The sequence below is a fragment of the Excalfactoria chinensis genome, chromosome 10 (assembly GCF_039878825.1).
Source record: "Excalfactoria chinensis isolate bCotChi1 chromosome 10, bCotChi1.hap2, whole genome shotgun sequence".
NCBI classification, from domain to species: domain Eukaryota; kingdom Metazoa; phylum Chordata; class Aves; order Galliformes; family Phasianidae; genus Excalfactoria; species Excalfactoria chinensis.
The window spans coordinates 2295587-2315192 of record NC_092834.1 but is presented as its reverse complement, the minus strand read 5'-3'; the positions used below and the strand labels follow the sequence as shown (position 1 = coordinate 2315192).

General features: G+C 48.1%; 1 protein-coding gene across 1 annotated transcript in view; it reads right to left on the bottom strand.

The window, feature by feature from the left end:
* The window catches only part of IGDCC4 (immunoglobulin superfamily DCC subclass member 4), a 73628-nt gene that overhangs the window by 37141 nt on the left and 16881 nt on the right, over positions 1–19606 (bottom strand). The window contains exons 2-4 of the mRNA XM_072345799.1: positions 11228–11557; positions 6119–6260; positions 1108–1241 (exon numbers count right to left, since the gene is read on the bottom strand). Of these exons, the coding sequence (XP_072201900.1) occupies positions 1108–1241; positions 6119–6260; positions 11228–11557 (606 nt within the window). The remainder of the gene's footprint in view (positions 1–1107; positions 1242–6118; positions 6261–11227; positions 11558–19606) is intronic.

Genomic DNA, 19606 nt, shown 5'->3' with positions numbered 1-19606 from the left:
ACGCTTCCCATTTAACCTCTTCCCTTGCCTCCATTTGCAAAGCAGATTAAACATTGCACAGTACAAGATGCAATTATGCTGAACAAGTTATGATGCCAAGGACAGCATATTCACCTTTGTAGCTTGATCAATATTACTTATCAATATCAAACCAGACCCAATGGCAGAGCCATCTCTGGAATGTGGAACTGCCCATAGCAAGCGCCCTCCTTGCCTCTGAGCTTCATTAAACACACAGAGGATCTGGCAGGGGCTGACAATTAGATACAGAGCATTCAGCTGCTCATGAATTCTCTGCAGATTCCACACAGATTACCTCCATGACACAATCCATTGATCAGAGGTGTATTCTCAGGCTCCACAGTTAATTACACTCCCTGCTGATGGATGAACAGCAAAGCCATCTCTGTGAAAATACACTGGTAGCAGAATACCAAGCAAAAAAAAATCCCTAAACAAAGACAAAAGGAGCTGGGAAGCATTTCAGAGCTTTCAAGGTGAAATCTGCCAAATAAACACACAGGGTTCAGAGCGAGCAGCAGACTGACACCATTCTGAGAGCAGGGACAGCTCAGCCAGACCTCGTGATCTCATCCACTTGCAGAATGGGGATTATACAACACTGGGAAGGATGCTGGATCTGGAGACCCCCTGCATGAAGGCTCTCCGCTCCCTTCCCCTGCCCAGACTTGCCCACCACGCTCTTGGTTTACAGAGAAAAATGCTCACAGAGGCTGAGGCCCAGACAGGGAGGCAAAGGACAGCTCACGTGCAAAGCCCTGCTCAGTCTGCAACATCTGCAGAAATCCCAGATGAGGGTGTTCCCAAATGGCACAGATATCTCTGGAGCCTCCCCACAGCTGACAGAGTGCTAGTAGGGTGTCAGTGTGCTGCTCCTCGGGAGATAGACACAGCCCTGCTAACTATTCCATCCCCGGCTGCTTCTTTTGCTAGACTGTGCATCTTCCTTTACACATGTCATCTTTGGCTAGTCTTCCACCTTGCCATCATGCACGACTTCCCAGCATGCACACAGAATCATCACAGAATGACTTGGGTTGGAAGGGATCTTAAAGATCACACGTCCTGTCCCTGCCAGCTCCTTACCTTTCAGGACACTGAGAACTGCAGTGTTGCTGTAGCGCTTCCGAGCGGCATTGCTGGCCACGCATTGGTACACCCCAGCATCACTCTCCTGCACGTCAACAATCTGGAGGACACCATTTGGAAGAGTTATAAACCTGAGTGAACAAAAGGAAGAGCGTTAGACAGGATACGCCTTGCCTGAGCTATTCATCAGCTCAAAGCCCTTTTATCTCTGCCTTTTCTCCTTCAGAGGTATCACTTGCAGGTCCTGGTAACACAGCAGAGTGGGACTGAGGTAACCCATTGGCTGAAAGAACGGGTGGTTCTTAAAAGGCAGCAGCTACAGACCCATTCATGGTGCTGGGGCCTTCACAACACAGGATCAGCTTTTGGCAGACCAGGGCTTTGCTGACATAAACCAAATGCACAGCAGAAAACAATGTACACACACTTTCCTGCCTACAGACTTGTAGACATCTAAGTGCACAAGTGCCTTTGCACAGAGTCTGCTGTGAGCAGCATCACCACTCACTTTTCACAAAAGGTTGGTAGCCAGAGGAAAGAAACACTGCACAGAATCTTCTTCCTGCTGCACCTCATGTACACAAATGGACCCAACTGACAGATGGACGCACCTTCACAGGCCAAAGCAGCCAGAACAATGTTCCTTCAGGGAGCAGCTGCCTGAAACTGTGCCACTCCTGGGTTGTGCTGATTACTTTTGTTCTCACAAGAGCTCCTGGCTTTCGTGAGCTGGCAAACCTACACCCAGGCATTCAGCATCCCTTATTTGCCCATGGGGTGCTACTGGGGAACACCTCCAAGGAGCGCAGTGGCTACATGGCTCACAACATGAACACAATCCTTGCTGCATTATACTGAACAAAGCAGATGATTAGCAATTAGCATAAAACTAGGAGCTGGTTGTCAGCATCTCCATTTTCTGCCTGGATTCCTAGATGGCAGCCTCTTTATTCTTGAATGCAAGGCGCAAAGCCTACGTGATCCTTTTTAATTATATATGAGATCCATTTTTAATTGCAAACCTCTATAAACAGAGCTGCCGAGCTTTGACAGGCAGCTCTAGGTTATCAGTCTTCATTATGAAGAGGACACATTCAAAGGCAATTGCTAAGGGGAGAGACAGCAGCTATTCCACAGCAACAGCACAAAGACAAGTTACAGCCATGAATGCCAGCCCTTCTGATATTAGTAAATGTGGTTCTCCAGGTGCTGAGCCCAGCTGGAAGGCCAGGAGCATGAAATCAAAAGGACCTTAGGAGATGATCCACCCTAAATTCGAGTCACCAAGAGCAGCTCACCCAATCCTGCAAGGCCTTAAACCTCCAGCAATGGAAATGCTATCCCTGCCCTTAGCAATCTGTTCCAGAGATGAATATTCCCACTGCAAGTCTAGTGCCCAGCCTGGACCTCAGCTGCCACAGTCTGAGCTCTTCACTTCTTTGTCTTCTGCACAACAGACACAGAAGACCTAACAGAGCTCCTCCCGTGACCACGCTGTCACTACATGCACCATCCTGCAGCCTGATTTAAGAATACAGCCTCACTGAAGCTTCCCATATGAGCAAGGGCAACTGCCCCAGACCCCTGAAGCCTCAAGCCATGCTTGCACTGTTTCCAAGATACTTTTCTCAGGATCATGCTCCACAGCCCCTAGGAGGAGTCATGGTACCCTGAAATCCCTTATAAGGATGCCTCATTAAGACACAAAAGGAAGAAGACAAATATTTGCATCCTCTCAGCACTGGAGGGAAAGCTTCCCACTGCGATAGTATTTATTTTTGTCGTGCATCTGCTCTTTGAGTCCATAATTAATATCAACATATTTCAAAGCACTACGCAAAGCGACTCACAGCCACACGAAAGAGACTCCAATTCTGTATGACAGAATCACGGAGTCTGGGAGGACCTCTGGAAAACCATCAACAGCCTTCACATCTACAGCCTTCTTCCCCTGCAGTAAGGCTTAGCTAGGCCAGGATGCTCAGGGCCACATCTCGGAGGATGGAGACTCCACAGCCCATGTTTGACCACCCTTGCAGAGAAGAATTTTTTTCTTACATTTAAATAGAATTTCCCGAATTTCAGCTTATGGCCTCTTGCCTTTTCCACTGGCTCCTCACGTAAGGTACTTACACACACGGATGAGATCTCTGCCAGCCACTCATTCCTCAGCCTGTCCTTCCTGGTGCACTGTATTGAAGCCTCTTAGGTTCCTGATAACCCATTCCTCCAGCCTGCCTCAGTCCCTCTGTATGGCAGCCCTACAAGTATCAGCCATTTCCACCTGGTTTCTATCACCTGGAACTTGCTGACATTTGGCTCTGCCCCACCATCCAGGTAATTAATGAAAATGTGGAACATAAAATGTCCAGGAGTGCCTTCAAACTACAAGTTCACAAAGCTTCTTCAAGCTCTTTGTGATCCCACAGCTGTACTGTGCACATAGCAGAGAATATTCTAGCATTAACAGCCTGCTTTTCTTTCTTCCCTTCTCCCCACTACGCTGCTGCCAGACACTGACTGCAGATCACGAAATCTGAGGTACACGTTTATGTTCACGTCCCTAAAGATCTCCATTTTTTAGCAAGTATTCATTTTGGCTCTACAGAAAACAATCAGCAATTTGGATGCCGGTGTGAAACTCAACCAGACGTACAACAGAGATGAGACGATGCCAAAGGCTGTAGCTACATCCCAAAGCAACTGCAGTCCAGCAAAATCCTGCAAGCCACCCCTCAGCAGCTGCTGCAGATAAAAGACTTTTCTTTTTTAAAGAGTACTTCAGAGCCAGGATTGCAAAATAATTCTGCCTTCCTCCTATGCAGAAACAGGATTCTGTTCTGAACTTCAGCAGGCTGGGAAAGGTGTTTTGAAAACATCCCTAAACAACCCAAAAAAGCAAGGAAGTGCTTAAGCTTTTTTTAAGCTCAGCCTTCAGCACGTTCAGGTGCCACCACGCTGCGTGCAAGACTGACAGGAGAGGAAACCAAAAAGAAAGGTTCAAAAAGAAAAACAGCTATGATCAGTTTTATCAGTTTACTGTGATTGTTCCATCTGTTGTAAAAGAAACCGTGAGCACCGGTGTAAGAGCATTATCTGAAAGGCTGCATCTACAGCCCCAGAGCTGCTGTGTATGTACATCTGACGGCGCTGTTTCAGAATACAAAGTCATCTCCCTGCATACCCAAAGGACTGCACTTTCATGGGCTCACCGGAGGTGTGCACAGGAGGGAGTCCCCAGGAAGCAGAGGCTGTCCCCAGGCCTGGTCCTTCAGCACGGTGGGGTGAGGATAACAAGGATAACAGAGGTCTGGTTGGTAGCCAGCATTTCCTGGAATTCACTTAATTCCTTTAGAAGCCGGTTATATTAAATCCAGCAACAACGAGACAACAAGAAAGCAAATCCTTCTCAAAAAGCGTATTAGCTAAAACATGATTTAAAAAGCAAGATCTGCAGCCAGAGATTACGCTCTGGTTTTTACAAGGAAAACAATTTTCAGGCTGCCTGTGTTGAAAGCAATCTCCGAGCAAGTAATTTCACAACATCCATCCAGCTGTCTCATTAAAAAGCCATTGCCCTATCTACGGCACACTTTCCTCTGCCATCCCTTCTTTTGTTTTGCTTTGCTTTTTTTCCCCTTGCTTTTTTATTAATTCATTTTTATCTCCTTACAAAGCGATAGCTTTGTGTGAACCCTAGAACCCTCAGATGCTGCTCTTCAGACTCAAGGATGTAACAGAAACCATTTTTTGTTGAAATACTATTCCTAGATCTTACATCCCCGTCTCCTTCCCATCCTCTCTCTCACTCCTGGCTTAACCTTCTTGGGAAAAACAGCTCCATCTCCAGAACAGAAATGAGTTTTTAGAAACAAAAGGACAACGCGGTCACTGATCCCACACAGAGTTGATGTCTACAGATCACCTATTATCCAGCCTATGATTTATTCCCTTCCCTTGCCTGTAACTGACTCTGATTACTAAAAGCAACTTTTGTGCTGCAGGACTCTTTTACCTTTTCCCCTCAAAACAAAATTTGGGGTCTTTTACTAGATGACCCTCCTATGTAGGAATAAAACTAATGGAAAGATTGCCCAGGTTACTGAGCACACACAGAGCTCCAGAGGAATCACCAACATCGAGATGAATCTGGGAGGGAGAACAGTGAAGAAAATGACTGGCTCTAAAATCGCTACTGAAACTAAAGCAAAATGACATCAGTGTTCTGTCAAGTACATCCAGCCCCTTGCACCAGACCCCACAGCCAGTTGGGGAGACATTCCTCAAGCAGGATCCAATGCCCCAAAAGGTTTCCACCTACTGAGCTTTGCACAAGACTGCCCAGGCAGCCCCTACTGCAGTGCTCTGCTCTACACACACGTGGGCTTTTACAGGGTGCACAATCTGTGCTGTAAGAACTGGGACGATCTCGAGTTTCTCCATTCACATTCAGACTCTTCAGTATGTGCGTCTACTTCCCTCGAACTCTCTGGATGAGGAGTAAGTGGCTGATAAAAATCATGCTGAAATTGTGCATCCTTGCGTGCAGACCTTCCAGACCACCAGAGAATTGAGCTGCAGGTCTCATTTAATTACTGCACTCATTAGCCAATTTCTACCCAATTTCATTTCTACAAAACTATTAGAGACTGAGCACTTGGTCCGTCTGGCAAAAGCTCTGGAAGAAGAGATAAGTAACAAAAAAAGGGAACGGTTTTGTTCTTATGGCCATTTTGGGCTGTTTGGTTGGGGTTTTTTTCAGTTAGTCGGATGATGTTTGGGGGAAGCCTGACTTTGTTTTTGTGTTTTATCAGCTCATTTGCACGAGTCCTTCCAGCAAGCGCTGCTCTTACAGCACTTAGTTTTCAGGTTGAAAACTGATTCATACCATTTCTCTCCTCATTCTACCTTTTCTATGAAAGACTTTCACATCCTAAATGGTCAGGTTTGGGATTATTTTTTTTTGTCTTTTTTCTTCAAATAAATGGGACAACAATCAGGGCATCACCTGGGTTCTTCTGGAACAGCCACGTGATCCTTCTCCCACGTGATGACAGGGGAAGGCAAGCCATCGATCCGGCACTCAAACCGAGCCATGCCATTTTCTTCCACTGTCTGCGACTCCGGCTGTTGGAAAAAGCGTGCCAAGGCTGGGAAAAGAAGAAAGCAAGGCAAGTTAGGAACTCCAGTTCCTGCTGAGAAATGCAAACCTGGTATGGAGCACAAGTTAAGGGAAGGCTATAAGTGAACCTGAACTGCAATTCCTCCCTTTCTCATCCCCTACAAGCCCCCAGCAGTCCAAGAACAGTAACTGAAACATTTCAATCTGCAAATTTGCTTCTCACCTCATTTCATCCTTGAAGGAAACAGTGTCAGAGAAGACAAGACAACTAGCTGGTTTTGCCAGTTGCTCTTCTAAATCACCTCCTTGGTCTGTGCATTTACTCCATTGCAAAACAACACACAGAATGAGAAACAGAAGAGGGGGAAGCACGGGTTCCCCTTTACATTATTATGGCACGCTCATAGCCCATGTCAAGAATGGGCAAGAGGAAGAACAAAGCCAGAAGTCAACTTTCTTGATCAAAACTCTGGCCACAGCTTGGCAACATACTTGCCCATACTTTATTGTGGTGTTAGCCTGAGGAAGCACGTATCAAATATACTCTGCAGAGCACCTGAATGCAGAGTAATTTCCAAGAACTGCATGATCTTTTAAGCTCTCGTTAATATATTTTGCTGAACCCAAGAGTTTAGAAGAAAATCCATCAAATGCAAGTGCACTTTCAGGTTGGCACCATCAAAACAATCTCCTCTTTGTATGCATAGTGCTTTTTCCTGTTGTACTCTTTTTATCCTATGAGTGTAAACAAGAGCACTTTGTCAGTCTCCAAAGGCTCAACAAGCCTGGAAATGGCACGAAGGGACGCAGGTACCCCTCTAAAAAGATGAAATCTGTCAGCATCTCTGTTTCCTTTGCTTCAAGTTTACCTGAGCTCCTTAAGGTCACTCGGTAAAAATGATGGACTGCAGCTGAGGAAGTGGAGGAGCACTACAGTGCCCTGCCCCCAGCAACGTGCCAAAGCACCACACTGTGCCTTTGGGAGTGGATCACACCACTCCCTTCCCACTCACATGCTCAGCCCAGCTGGAGCCAAGCTGTGTGCCAAGGCTCCCAGCCCAGGGGTGCCAGCAGCACAGGGAACGCTGCGGCCTCCCCATCTCCCAGCGGCACAGGAGGCCCCGTGCTTGGAAGGGCTGCCAGGCAGCAACACTACACCCAAGGCAGAAAATGCAGCCTATGCGAGGAATTCAGCCTTATGAAGTGGGCTCACTGCTCGCTCACACAGTGCTTTGCCCCCCCAAGTCTCCAAATGCACATCCCTGTCTGTCTTTTGTAATTATCCCAAGGTGCTTTTAAGATGGAAGGGGGGAGGCAGGGTGTGACTAAAGCCCCGACTGAGATCATATATGCTGCCCAGACAAACTGCTCTGAACTGCTAAATGGGACGGGGAGGCAGCAGGGATACTGCAGGATTTGCTGTGATTGGTGTGATTTGCCACGGTTCCACAGCGTGGAGGAGGCAGAGCCAGAGCTGGGTCTGCAGGGCCAGTTGGCAATGTAGAACCCGTGTTGCCCAGCTTACCCTTGCAGGGCTCACTCCTACCACTGCAGATCCACCAGTTCCCTATCCACTCCCAACAGCATCCAAAAGCATCCATCCAGAGCCTGTGCATTGATCTGCTGGAAGTTTTCTGGCCTGACTGGTGGGAAGAAGAGAGACCTGGTGATGCACCCGGTGCACAGAATAAATAGTATCAAATCCATAAAGTAAATCCTTAAAAATACAACTAAATCTCTGTCCTTCAGAGACGCAGCGTGGCACAGAGAGCTCTCTCTGGGGAGAGGAGCCCATGCACACACGTGCACCTCTCCCTGCTGCAGCCTGCGCCGCCAGCTGCAGCACCAGCCCTCTGCAGAGCTGCCAGCAGCCGCACGGCGCGGGCTCATTCCCTCCAGGCACAGCAAACGTTTTCATCTGACAGCTACAATTACTGTAATTTTCTAGAACCTCCCTCACACAAAATGTTTAGGCTAAATTAACAGCTTTAACAAATCTTCACCAATGTAGTTATTAACAGGTAGAAAGCTACACCTTCCCACGACGACAATAACACCCCTGGTATTCCTACAGGGGAGTACGCAGGGCTCATAGAAACAAATGCAAATCTAATCCAGCAGCCCAAACTGGCACGCTTGCACCAAGAGCAATGGGGTACAGATGGTGAATGGTGACATGGGTCTCAAGCAGCAGCACATGGGGACAAGCCTCCATCACTCTAGCCCTCAGCAGAGACACATGTGTCTGCCCCCATCAGCCTCTCTGAGTCTCCCAGCTCACCTGGCAAACACATTCCCTTCGCAGCCAGAGAGCCAGCACAGCAACACCCTCAGCTTTTGGGACTACTGGGAAGGTGTATCTAACTGTGCAGAAGCACTGAGAAAAGCAAGAGAGAAGCAAAATGTGTGCCTGAGTGCACTGATGCTGTTAGGCAGCCAGTCTGGCAGGGCTTCTCCCAGTCCCCCCACAACTGCCTTGGCACCAAGTTCAGCAGATGCTGGAACAACCCACAGCTCCAGTCCCACAGCTTCTTCGTGGTACTCTGCCTATATGGGGCAAGCCAGTGGTGAATGAACAAAGAAACAAGTATGAAAAACCAGAGGAGATGACTTGATGTTATGAATACTAAATGTGCTTGTCATCACAGTGCTGTGTGGTGCACAGAGTCCTAAAGCCCATCACAGGATCTCCCCCACGCCACGTCTCAGGAGCACAGGCTGAGGGTAGGGCTGATACATCCTACCTGCTAAACAAGTTTTCTTCTGCCTGCTATTGATCAGCAGTGCCCAGGGCAGTCAGCACAAAGAATAACTCCATCTACACGTAAACAACTTCAGACAGACTGCTGTATTCAACCGGCAGGAAAAAAAAAAGAGCCTGTATGATCCTCATTTGCACCAGCTGAATGCTAATGCAGCAAGCGCCTCTGCCCACCCCACAGAACAAAACACAGCCAGAGATGCATTTCATTAATAATTCCCTCTCTGCTCTCCATTCAGAAATGAATGTTACGTCAGGTGCGTTCATTTGCCATAGCAGCACCTTCCCTGCGTAGCTGGCTGTTAAGGAGGCCCATGAGTCCATGTCAGGAGTTCACCTGGAATTCCTTGGTTCTGGGAGGAACCCACACAACACTCCTCTGGAAATATCCACAGGGAGGAAAAGGCAATCCACACCCGTCTCCCATTTTTTGAGACATTTTCACTATTCTCACTCCTGAAACACAAAACAATACACCCAAATCCGTAACAGGAGCACAAAGAGACCAGCTGGAAAGGGAATCAATCCCAGTTCGGGGTGACTGGGACCAGGGGAGGAGCTGAATAAACCACTAGGACTCACGATGCTTTTCCACTCCGAGTCTCCCCGACAATATCTGTATGCAGAATCCTTGATTCCAGTTTGCAAGAACCCTCGTGAGATCCTCAGTGGTCTGTGTAGCACGAGTGGTACAGCATCATCTGCACGTTCACCTACCACAGCTCTGTGCAAGTTCAAAAGCATCTCAGCCCTAATTTCCCAAGACTGGGAACGTGTTTCAGGCTTGTATCTCACGGCGTGCTGTCTGGCTGCATTTGTCAACATTTACATAGGCCTGCACTAGAGAGAAGTGCTACAGTGTTTGTATTATTCTCTAACCTCTCTTGTTTGGTAGGTCAAGGAATCATTTATTGGCACTCTCATACTTAAAATAGCTTCAGTAGCCGTTTCTGAATACAAAAGAATTTTATTCTTGAACAAGAGATTCAGTGGCTCAGATCTTAGAGTCTTGTTCTGAGACTGAAATGAAAAGCAGCCTCAAGAGCCCTCTTTCATCCCTTCCATTATAAAGAGACATTTGCCTCACAATCAGTCCCGACACTGAGTGGAGCAACACTGACACACAGACAGACATCTGTCCCAGCCTCAGTGAGCACTGCCCTTCAGTGTCTGGTGCTGCCCCTGGAGCTCTGAGATCCACACCGTGCTGAGATGGGGTAAATGCTGCCTGTGGGAACACCCCGCACAGATAGGGATGATGGCAGAAGGCTGCCTGGGAACACAAGTCCAAAGCCCAATCTCTGTGGGAAGAAAGGTTCCCATTATGGGCATTTCAGGCCATGCTGATACACAAAGATGCCCTTATCTGGGAAGCCACAAGCAGACTGTTCTCTTCTGGTGCATAATGCAGTCAGAAAACAGGGGCTGGACACATACCTCCAAACTGGGATGTGATCAATGACATCCAAGCAGGTCCCATCCAGGACCTGGTACCTTCCTTGGCCCCATCAAGCACATGGGGAGCCATGGCACCCCCTGCTCGCTGCGGCCACCAGCCTGGGCTATCAGCAGATAAGTTGCATTGCCAAAGATTAAGCACCTGCTTTTCCAACACTTGCAGTGCTAAAGTCAGAGCTAAGACTTCACAAAGGCCATCTGAAGAGGAGACATTCAACATCCTCTCTGTCAGAACCCCACAGCGTAGATGAAAGACCCAAAGGCCTCCCTTGGTTCATCAGGTCTTAACTGTGCTCACAGTCTATCACTTTCACAAGGCCATATTCAGACACACTAAAGCCATCAGCATCACCAGACATCACTCTAAGATCTAAGCTAGTGATGGAGAGAGAGCAGGGACAGAGAGGAACTGGGACTCGAGGCTGCGCTCAGGTTCAGAGCAACACTTCTGAACTACATCCACCACAGCCTTTGCTGGGGTTGCCAGAGCTCCATAGCCAGCCCTTCCACCCACATTCCCACAAAGAAGGTGCTGATGCACAGCTCTCAGGTGTTGATTTCCCCACAAAAGCAAACATTAGGTTTTGGAGAGCAAGTAGGATCTTGGTTTTAATTTGTAGCTTATGGCACTTACCTGGGAGTGTTGCATGTAAGAATACCATTGGGTCAAGAGAGACACCACAGCTTATTTGTGAGTTGTCCCACATCCCACATACACATCATTAAAAGAATTTCAATTCATAGACATTAGAAAGGAAAAAACAAGACCCACTTACTTGAAAATCTGACTGCAGCTGTTTGACTGGTGACAGCCCCTAGGGAGCTGTGGGACACACAGGAGTAATTACCCTCAGCATCAGCTCTCTCAGAGTATTTACTGTCCTTTGCCACGGCCGGTGACGAGATGAAAAGCGATCCATTTGGAAGCACGTGCAGATGTTCCTGCTCCACTAGCGGAAACCCATTCTTCTTCCATGTGATATTGATCACCTGCTCAGCAGGGGCCAGGTTACAGTCCAAAACCACAACTTGGTTTGGCTCCAATATCACCTTTGCAGGACCAGCACTACAGCTCAGCTCCACAGAATCCCCTTCCAACAGCCTCCCTGCAAAGAGAAGACAGTATTTCTTCAGGGGTTGCTATGCTTGGTTAATAACATCCCAGTTGTACACGTGTGTGGTTAGGGATAAGACATGACACTGAGCCCTGTAGTACAGCCAGAACTTCCCATGACACCTGTGCACTACTTTCTCCATCATACATCTTTTGGGCTGCAAGCACAGCCTGCACCACCCTGCTGCTCCACGCCATGCCCAGCAGCATCCTTTTATCCACGCTTGCTTTTTCCATCCTGGGTTCAAGCACAGAACAACTGCAAGTCAGAGACGATGAAGCACAGGCCCCAACCCCACCTTCACCTGCCAGAACTGCCCATAAGTAACAAAGATTCCCTCCTCCCTGCCTCCTTGGAAGGATATTCCTATTGCAAACCAACAGCCTGAGGGGCAGCCCCACGTTCTCAAACCCTCTGTGTGCTGCATCCTCAGGCAGAGCACTGAGCGACCGCTGGCTGAGCTGCACTGAGCTGAGCACGGCCGAGGCTGGCCCACTTCCAAACCCCTGTACTCATAGGAGAGCTCCACCTCTGAAACAAGGCTCAGCATTTCCTAAAAGAATATTGCCATTAATAAAATGCATTTGCCGTTAGAGTTCTCCAGAGACACTAAGTCAATGTTAGCTGGCAGCGCTGCTTCCACACACCAGCAATTTCAATCTCTGCTGCACTCAAACCATCACCATCCACTCTTTTTATGGCTCCGCTCCAAATTATTTTGTCACTGCTCCAATCAGAAATGTTTCCTGCCTCTATAACAAGTTTATCAACACTGGATATGAACCACATGGCTCCCTGCCCGTCTCCTATCGCAGAAGGCTACAGATTAATTTTATAGGAATTCAAACACTCTATTAAACCTGCTACTACCTACTGCTGATAAAAGGGCTGCCTTTTAAAAGCGCGTGCGTTAAGCAAGCAATTAGGGGCAATGACACGCAAAATTACACGTGCAGGGAGATGGAAACTCCGGGTGTCCCGTAAGGAAGGGCCTTGCCCTGCCCACACTTGAGGCTCATTTGGTGCCCATCCAAGCACACAGGGACAGGTACTCATTAGGAGGCTCCAGCTTTCTCCATGCTTTGCCCCTTACGTCCTCCTTTGAACCACCGCAGCCAGCGGCATCACATCAACACATCTTGAGCATCAGGTGGATCTTGATTCTTGCCAGGCTCTCCTGCTCATCACTCTGCAAGACAGCCTGCATCTCTGTCCTATTTTCTACTTTCCTCAGGCTGCAGTTTTAATGGTATTTTGCTGAAAATACTCCTCCTCGCAGCAAGGCGCAGTGTGAGGGGACAGCTGGCAGCTCCAGCAGCCAGGAATAGAGCAGAGCTCTGTGGAGCTGCCTCCTACGCCAGCACAGGTTGGCAAGAAGCAATTATCAGCCTCTCAGGCTTCTGTCTTCTGAAAACCAACCTGCTTGCAGTCCGAGCAGACAGCACCACAGCAGAAGAAGTAAGTGGTGTTCTTTTATTAATATGTAATGGCGCTTCTATACCTCTGAATATTGCCCAGATTTTTTCTCAAAGTCAAAACCCAGTAGGATCCAAGTAGGATCCAAGCTGCCAGGTGAAAAAAGAAGCACTTCCACAACTCAGTGCCAGGATGCAGACCAAGAAGTCAAGTAAAAGCCCCAGTGTGCTCACAACCCATGACACCAGGCTGCTCTGACAGGTGAGCACAGATTGCCCTCAGCCATCCCACCTCTTTGGCCCCCAGTACTGCAGGCTTTTGGGGACAGGCCCTTGGCACACACAGGGGTTGGGGCAGCAAGTGCCCAGGACTCAGATGTGGCATTGCAAAAGCTCCAACTACGCTTCTGATGCTCGAAGAACTGTGTAAGCACTCCCTGATTAAACAAAACATACCTTCCAGGCTCTGAAAATGTAGGAGATATGGTTCATAACATCGCCCTAAATTAGCAAGCCTGACAATGAGATAAAAATGCTTTCAAGGAAAAGGATCAGAAGAGAGTAAAAGTGAGATCAAAGATGAATGAAATCAGGAATGTTGAGTGCTTACAGAAGCTGCTGACTCTTTCCAACCTCCATTCTTCATCATACAGTGACAGAAATAGATACAACCCTGATTAAACACAGCCTGCTCCTCACCTTCGCCTTTTACCTGCTGGAGGTAATGGATGAGTGAATGCAGGGAAGCCACCCCACACAGCCACCTGCTTCATGCAGCAAGCACAGCGACTGCAAGGGAGAGCTGCAGCAGAACAGAGGCGGGCTGCTGAGCCAAAAAGACTTCTCATGTCTCAGCTCAGGGCAGGTGGTTCAGCTGCAAACCTGTGCTGGGGAGCTGGAGAGCTTGTTGCCTTTGGCTTCACCAGAATGCAGCTTCAAGCATCAAAGCCTGACAGAATTGCAAGTTTACAGCTCATGGATCTCCAAATTGAGGCCATGGAACCCTGTACAGCATTCCCCTATGGAGGGCAACACAGCTTCTAAGTGGTTTGCTCCCAAGAAAACCACATTCTGTTCTGGTTGCAGGTGTTTTATTCTCTCCCATGTTGCCAACACCAAGGCTACACTACGCATAAAAACAGCTCAAAAGATAAACAGTCCTTTTCTCCCCAGCTATTTCATCACTTCCTCGCTCCCACTACCCATCCATCCACTACCCATCCATCCGCCACCTCTGCTGCCCATGCCTAGTGAAAAAAAGACAGTGTCTCCCTTTGAGCAGCAAAAAACAGCCAAAAAAGCCCCACCCACAAAGCAAGGCCTTGCAAACAAACACAGGCTGTAGAATCTTTACAGCACAGCCCCTGCCAGCAGCAGCCTCCACTCCAGACCCAGCACAGGCAGCTACAAACCACGTTAAAGCAGCCAGCGTCTCCTTCCCAAAGCACGCATCTCAACGCACAGCCAACAACAGCTCGTGTACCTCTTTTCCTTCACACCAAATGGAGGCAGAAGTTGCCTGACTTACTATTGAGGAAAGGGGAAAGAATCAATTCTCCTTCTTTCATGATTACAAAACTGTAAATAACCAGGTGAAGTGTGAGCTAGCTACACAGCGAGGTTTGACAGATCCCTGACGTGCAATTACTCGGTCAGAGGCAGGGCCCTCGGAGCAGTGTTTTCACATCAAGAGATGCAGTACTCCAAGCCCATAAATCTGGTGGGAGCTCGCACTCTGTGTCTGAGTCCGGCATGACACATCACTGGCCTGTGTATGCAGTTATTTCCCTGCCGCAGGGTTAACCACGCAGAGCAAGGAGGAAAATCTACACAAGCGGGATGCTTGTGCTGGTGAAATTCTGGCTATCAGCAGTGAGCGTGTCCTTGAGCTCTGTTACGTGGCACAAGCAAATAAAAGGTTACTGTTCAACAGGAGACTGGTGGCTTCGTTTGGAGATGTCCCAGCTTCAAACGTGGCTCTGCCATTAACTCACTAGACAAACCCATCCCAGCTGGGCAGCACAGCTTTTCTCTAGCTGGTCACAGCACCTCCTCACCACAGCCACAACCTCATTTCCACCCAGCAGCCCCTCACCACAGCGCCAGCCCTGTCCCCACCCCAACAGGCATCCCAAAGACAGACAGAAAGGCCATGTCTGGGGGAGATATACCACCTTGTTGGACAAACCAGCCCAGCAAGAGGAAGCCAAGAAGGTTTAAGCACCTGCAAGGTCATCTTCAGGACTGAGCCGGGCACAGTAGACACCAAGCCAAGACTGAGGCACTGTCAGGCTGCACCCCACCATATTCACTTAAATCAACATCCAAGCAGGCAGCGTCACACACCCCAACTCCTGCCCACTGAACCTACTATGTCAGCCGACTCAGTAGAAGAGAGAACCTCTCCTATTCTTGGAGCACCAAGACCAAACACTGCAACTCACGGCACAGCCATCTCACATCCTGCAGTAGAACCCAGACCCCCACCTACTGCCACAAGAGCCCCAAATCCAGGTGGGACCCCACCAGTCACAGGGTCCCAAGGCACTGTTGGCTCTGTAACCTACCCCAGACCATTCCTACACATGTGGGCTGGCAACTGCAAGGTTTAGACCTTCGCTTCAAGTGCAGGGCGAGCATCTTTGGCAGAGCTAAGACTTAAGGCCAAAGCCGTTTAAGCAGAGCTGCTGACAGCCTCCAGCACCTCTAAACAAAACCCTCAGTGCCTCTAACCCAAAACAAATAGAGTTGCACCGAGCCAGACAGGACCCGTTACAGCACAGGCTGTACAGGGAGATTAATACTTCACAGGGAGCAAAGTACAAGGGTTTCGAATCTGACACACTTCCAGAGCTGACATCACTTCTGGCTCTTGGCAGACGGAGACTTTCCTGGGGAGCCGCTGTGCTGCAGGTCCCACGGCCTGGAGCCCGGCCAGCGCGTTTCCTATTCCACACACATCTGGCACTTTGGAACCCTTGTGCACCTTGCAGAGCTGCAGCCAAAGAAAACCTTCCCAGGAGCGAGGAAAGCAGCTCAGGCAGCGCGGGCAGAGCGCTGGTCACCGTGTGTGTTCTGTGGGATACGGGGCTGCAGAAGGGCTGCTCCCCATGCCCCACATCCTGCAGGAGGTGGCAGGCATTCAAGAGGCAGTTTAAGCCTCTGTGCTGTCACCCCTCTTAATTTATGGATTTATTTTGGATGCTGAACTTGTGGAGCTCAACAGCACAATTAATCTCATTTAAGTGGGAGCGAACAGCACCAAAGGAAAAATGCAGTTATTACTTAACAAAGGGCTTTCCTACCTATCAGTGAGCCAACTATGGTGCTATTATTCTGCTGCAGCTTCACCTTTTGCTGATGCTCTTCAGACACTCTTAGAGCCACAGAGTGTCTTTAATTTCACATTGTCTAACTCAGAGAGCAACTGTACTTCAGTGCATTTCCCGTTAAAGCAACACAAAGGCTTCTTTCTTTCTGAAATTATGCACTGACAATTAAAAGTCAACAGCTTGCTGTCAGCTCATCTGGGGGGTAACTTCACCTGGCAATGAGTAGACCAGAAAGAAATCTGCATGGAGATCTCAGCCTGAGCACTCAGCACCTCCACACTGACTGCAGGGCCCAGGGAGCACCAGGTTGGAGCTCCAGTCCTCCAAAGCATTTAGGCACCACGTCCATGATTCCACCAGCCTCTGAAAGCAGCTGTGCACCTGAACCTCAGGATTCTTCCCAGGAAACATTCTTCCATCCAGCTGTAAGCAGGCCTGTGAGACAGAGAAGTTGAGACCTTCCTGGTCCCTTCCCAACGCTGCCACCAGATGTTACTGGAACTTTCCAGCTTGCAATGCAATGCGAGCAGGCTAAAAGTAAGAAAGCAACACCTTAAGGTTGTATTCAGCCGTTATGGAACAGAAGGCTCCTAAAACCACCTTCTGGACTGCTGGAAAGCTCATTTGATTAACACCACCTGATAACTGTGTGCAGCAGAGCTATCCCAGCACTGAGCAGTCCATGCCAGTGGGAAGCACGCCCTCCCCTTTGCTGTACATGCAGAGCCTGATGGCTTATTTAACAATGTACCACCTCCCACCGTGGAGGGGACACCCACCCAGGCAGCACAAGGGGCTCTCAGACCATCTCCAGTCTCTGAGGGCACCGCAGCCTTTCCCAGCAGCCCAGCAGTGTGAGCAGCCTACATGCAGCAGCACAGGAGCAGGACTACAGCAACATCCCCTTCCTACAGCTCCACTTCCCTTAATTATAGACATCTTTGCATCTAACAGTTCTTTACGAGGCTTGGTGGCTTTGGGACATCGATCCTAAGCCATCCACTTCATAGTGGTCCATTATTATATTTTCACATGTATACAAAGCCCTTCCATTTAAAAGTTAAATTAATCATAATTCATCGATTTGTTGTAGCATGCTCTAAATGCAGTTCTCCCTAAGAACCGTGCTGGGCAAGAGCCCCTTGGCTTTGTTCTGTTCAAATTCCTGCTTAAGAACAAGAGAGCAGAAGGGATGGCATGAAAAAAAACCCCAACACTATCTAAAACAAATGCGATGTCACATTGCTGTTTATAGGCTGTATCTGAAAAGCCTGATTTTATCTAAAGCTGTAATTAAGGTAAATAGGTTAATTCCTAGACTCACTTAGATAAAAGCAAAGGCTGCTGAAGCCCCTGGTAAATGAGTATCTTTGTGTATATACATCACATATCAGGCATCAAAGAAATAAAGCAGATGAAAAGGTTTCTATCTAAGTGTTTTTAAGGATGCTTCTGATGCTCCCATTGCTGAAGCCAGCTGCAGCTGCTCCTTTCAGCCACCCGAAACAACAGCCACCGACCTGCAGCGTATGTCGCCCTGCTGACTCTAAGGTGGCCTTAGAGTCCAACTACCAAAGGGCAGAACCAGTTCCTAGGAAGGACTAAATGCTCTCACGCTTCTGTGCAAGCATCAGGTTGGCCAAAGCATCTACAGATCACAACGACCAGTAGAGACTGAACACAAATCCAGCTCTCAGCTGAGCCTGGGTTCATCAAGATGCGTGTTATTCCAATGCATCTCCTGCAAGCAGATAGTTCCGAAAGATTAAGCAAATCAATAGCACTACTAATTTATTCATTGTGTTGAACTGTCAATAGCAATCATAAAGCTAAAGTGCCCAACTCTTACACGAAGGTGAAGCCTTTCCATTTCCTTCCCTCTGACCCCAGAAAGGCTCTTGAAACAGCAGCTCAAGTCCAGAGCAGGCCCTGCAGAAGCTTCCACCTCCGAGCTGTCATCCTTCTCTTTTCACAAGCCAATGAGGCAGAGCTGAGATGACCTCTGCAGAAGCTGCTGCAAGCGTGGGATGCACAGTGAACCCAGGACAGAGCCTTGGGCTCGCATTCATACATTTACAGTGTAGAGGCATATTAAAATTACAACCTTGAACAAACACACTGGAACAATAACACATCAGAGTCCTGTAATTGGGCCCTGAAATATACTTAGCGAAAAATACAGACCAGCTGCAATGTTGGAAATGCTCCTAATGCAATCCAAGGTAATTATTGGTAACAGACCATCAAACAAGTGCATTAATATGCTCTGATCAGAGAGAGAATCAGATGGGCAGTCTGGCACAGCAGCCTGTACCTGCAAATTATGTAAATGATTGGAAAGAGCAAAGCCCCAAAGCCCTAGAAACACTAACTGTAATGAAAGTTATTAAATGCTATTTTTGTTATCCGCTGGTGTTAACATTATAGGGCCCATTTGCCGAGGTAACTGTAATTTTGCTGCTGAGCAGCAGGCCGAGCTGAATAAGCCTGAGATTTGCCATTTTAAAGGGCTCCATCAAGCTAAAATGACTGCCTGGGATTTGCATGATTTCCTGGACAACATTTAAACACTTGCGGCATTTTCTCACCGACGTTGGAAAGGAAATCCACTCACGTTGCTTTTGTTCGAGGCAGAAGTTCCTGTTTTTATTTCATGCACCATGTACACGTTTGATCTGCAAACATCATAGGGAAGTCTGAAAGGATCTCCTGTTACGACGTTATCTATTTCTGCACTTGAACTATTTAAGTCAAGCATGTTTTTGGGACATACTTTCATCTTTCAACGCTTGAGAAAGCCATAAACATGCAGCACGATACAATCTGCAGTAATGCCTCTTGAAAACAGTCAACTGGAAAGTAATATTATCAAACAGAGGACACAAAGCTCTTTCACCTATGGGCTACAATTACAACTTGAGTTGGTTTTGTGCTGTTTTCCACAGTTAGCGATTTTACACAATCCACAATATAAATAAAAACACACTGAATGGAACAGTGACCAGAGAACGCATCAGCACTCAGCTCTTCGCCGCCCTACAGAGCAGCACTGTGCTCAGTTTCAGACCTTGGGTGAAGAAACGAAGGCACAAAGGAGTAACACAACACAGGGATGTGCTGCAATCAGTGCAAACAGCCCCAAGAAGCAGGAGGACACTCAGCTCAGCAGCGATACCCACACACAGAGGATGCTGCAGCCCAGAGCACAACCAGCTCCCCGGAGCATTTCCACTATTTGCACCGAGCTCAGAAAATTACAATGATATTTTATGGTTAACGGTTGGAACAGGACC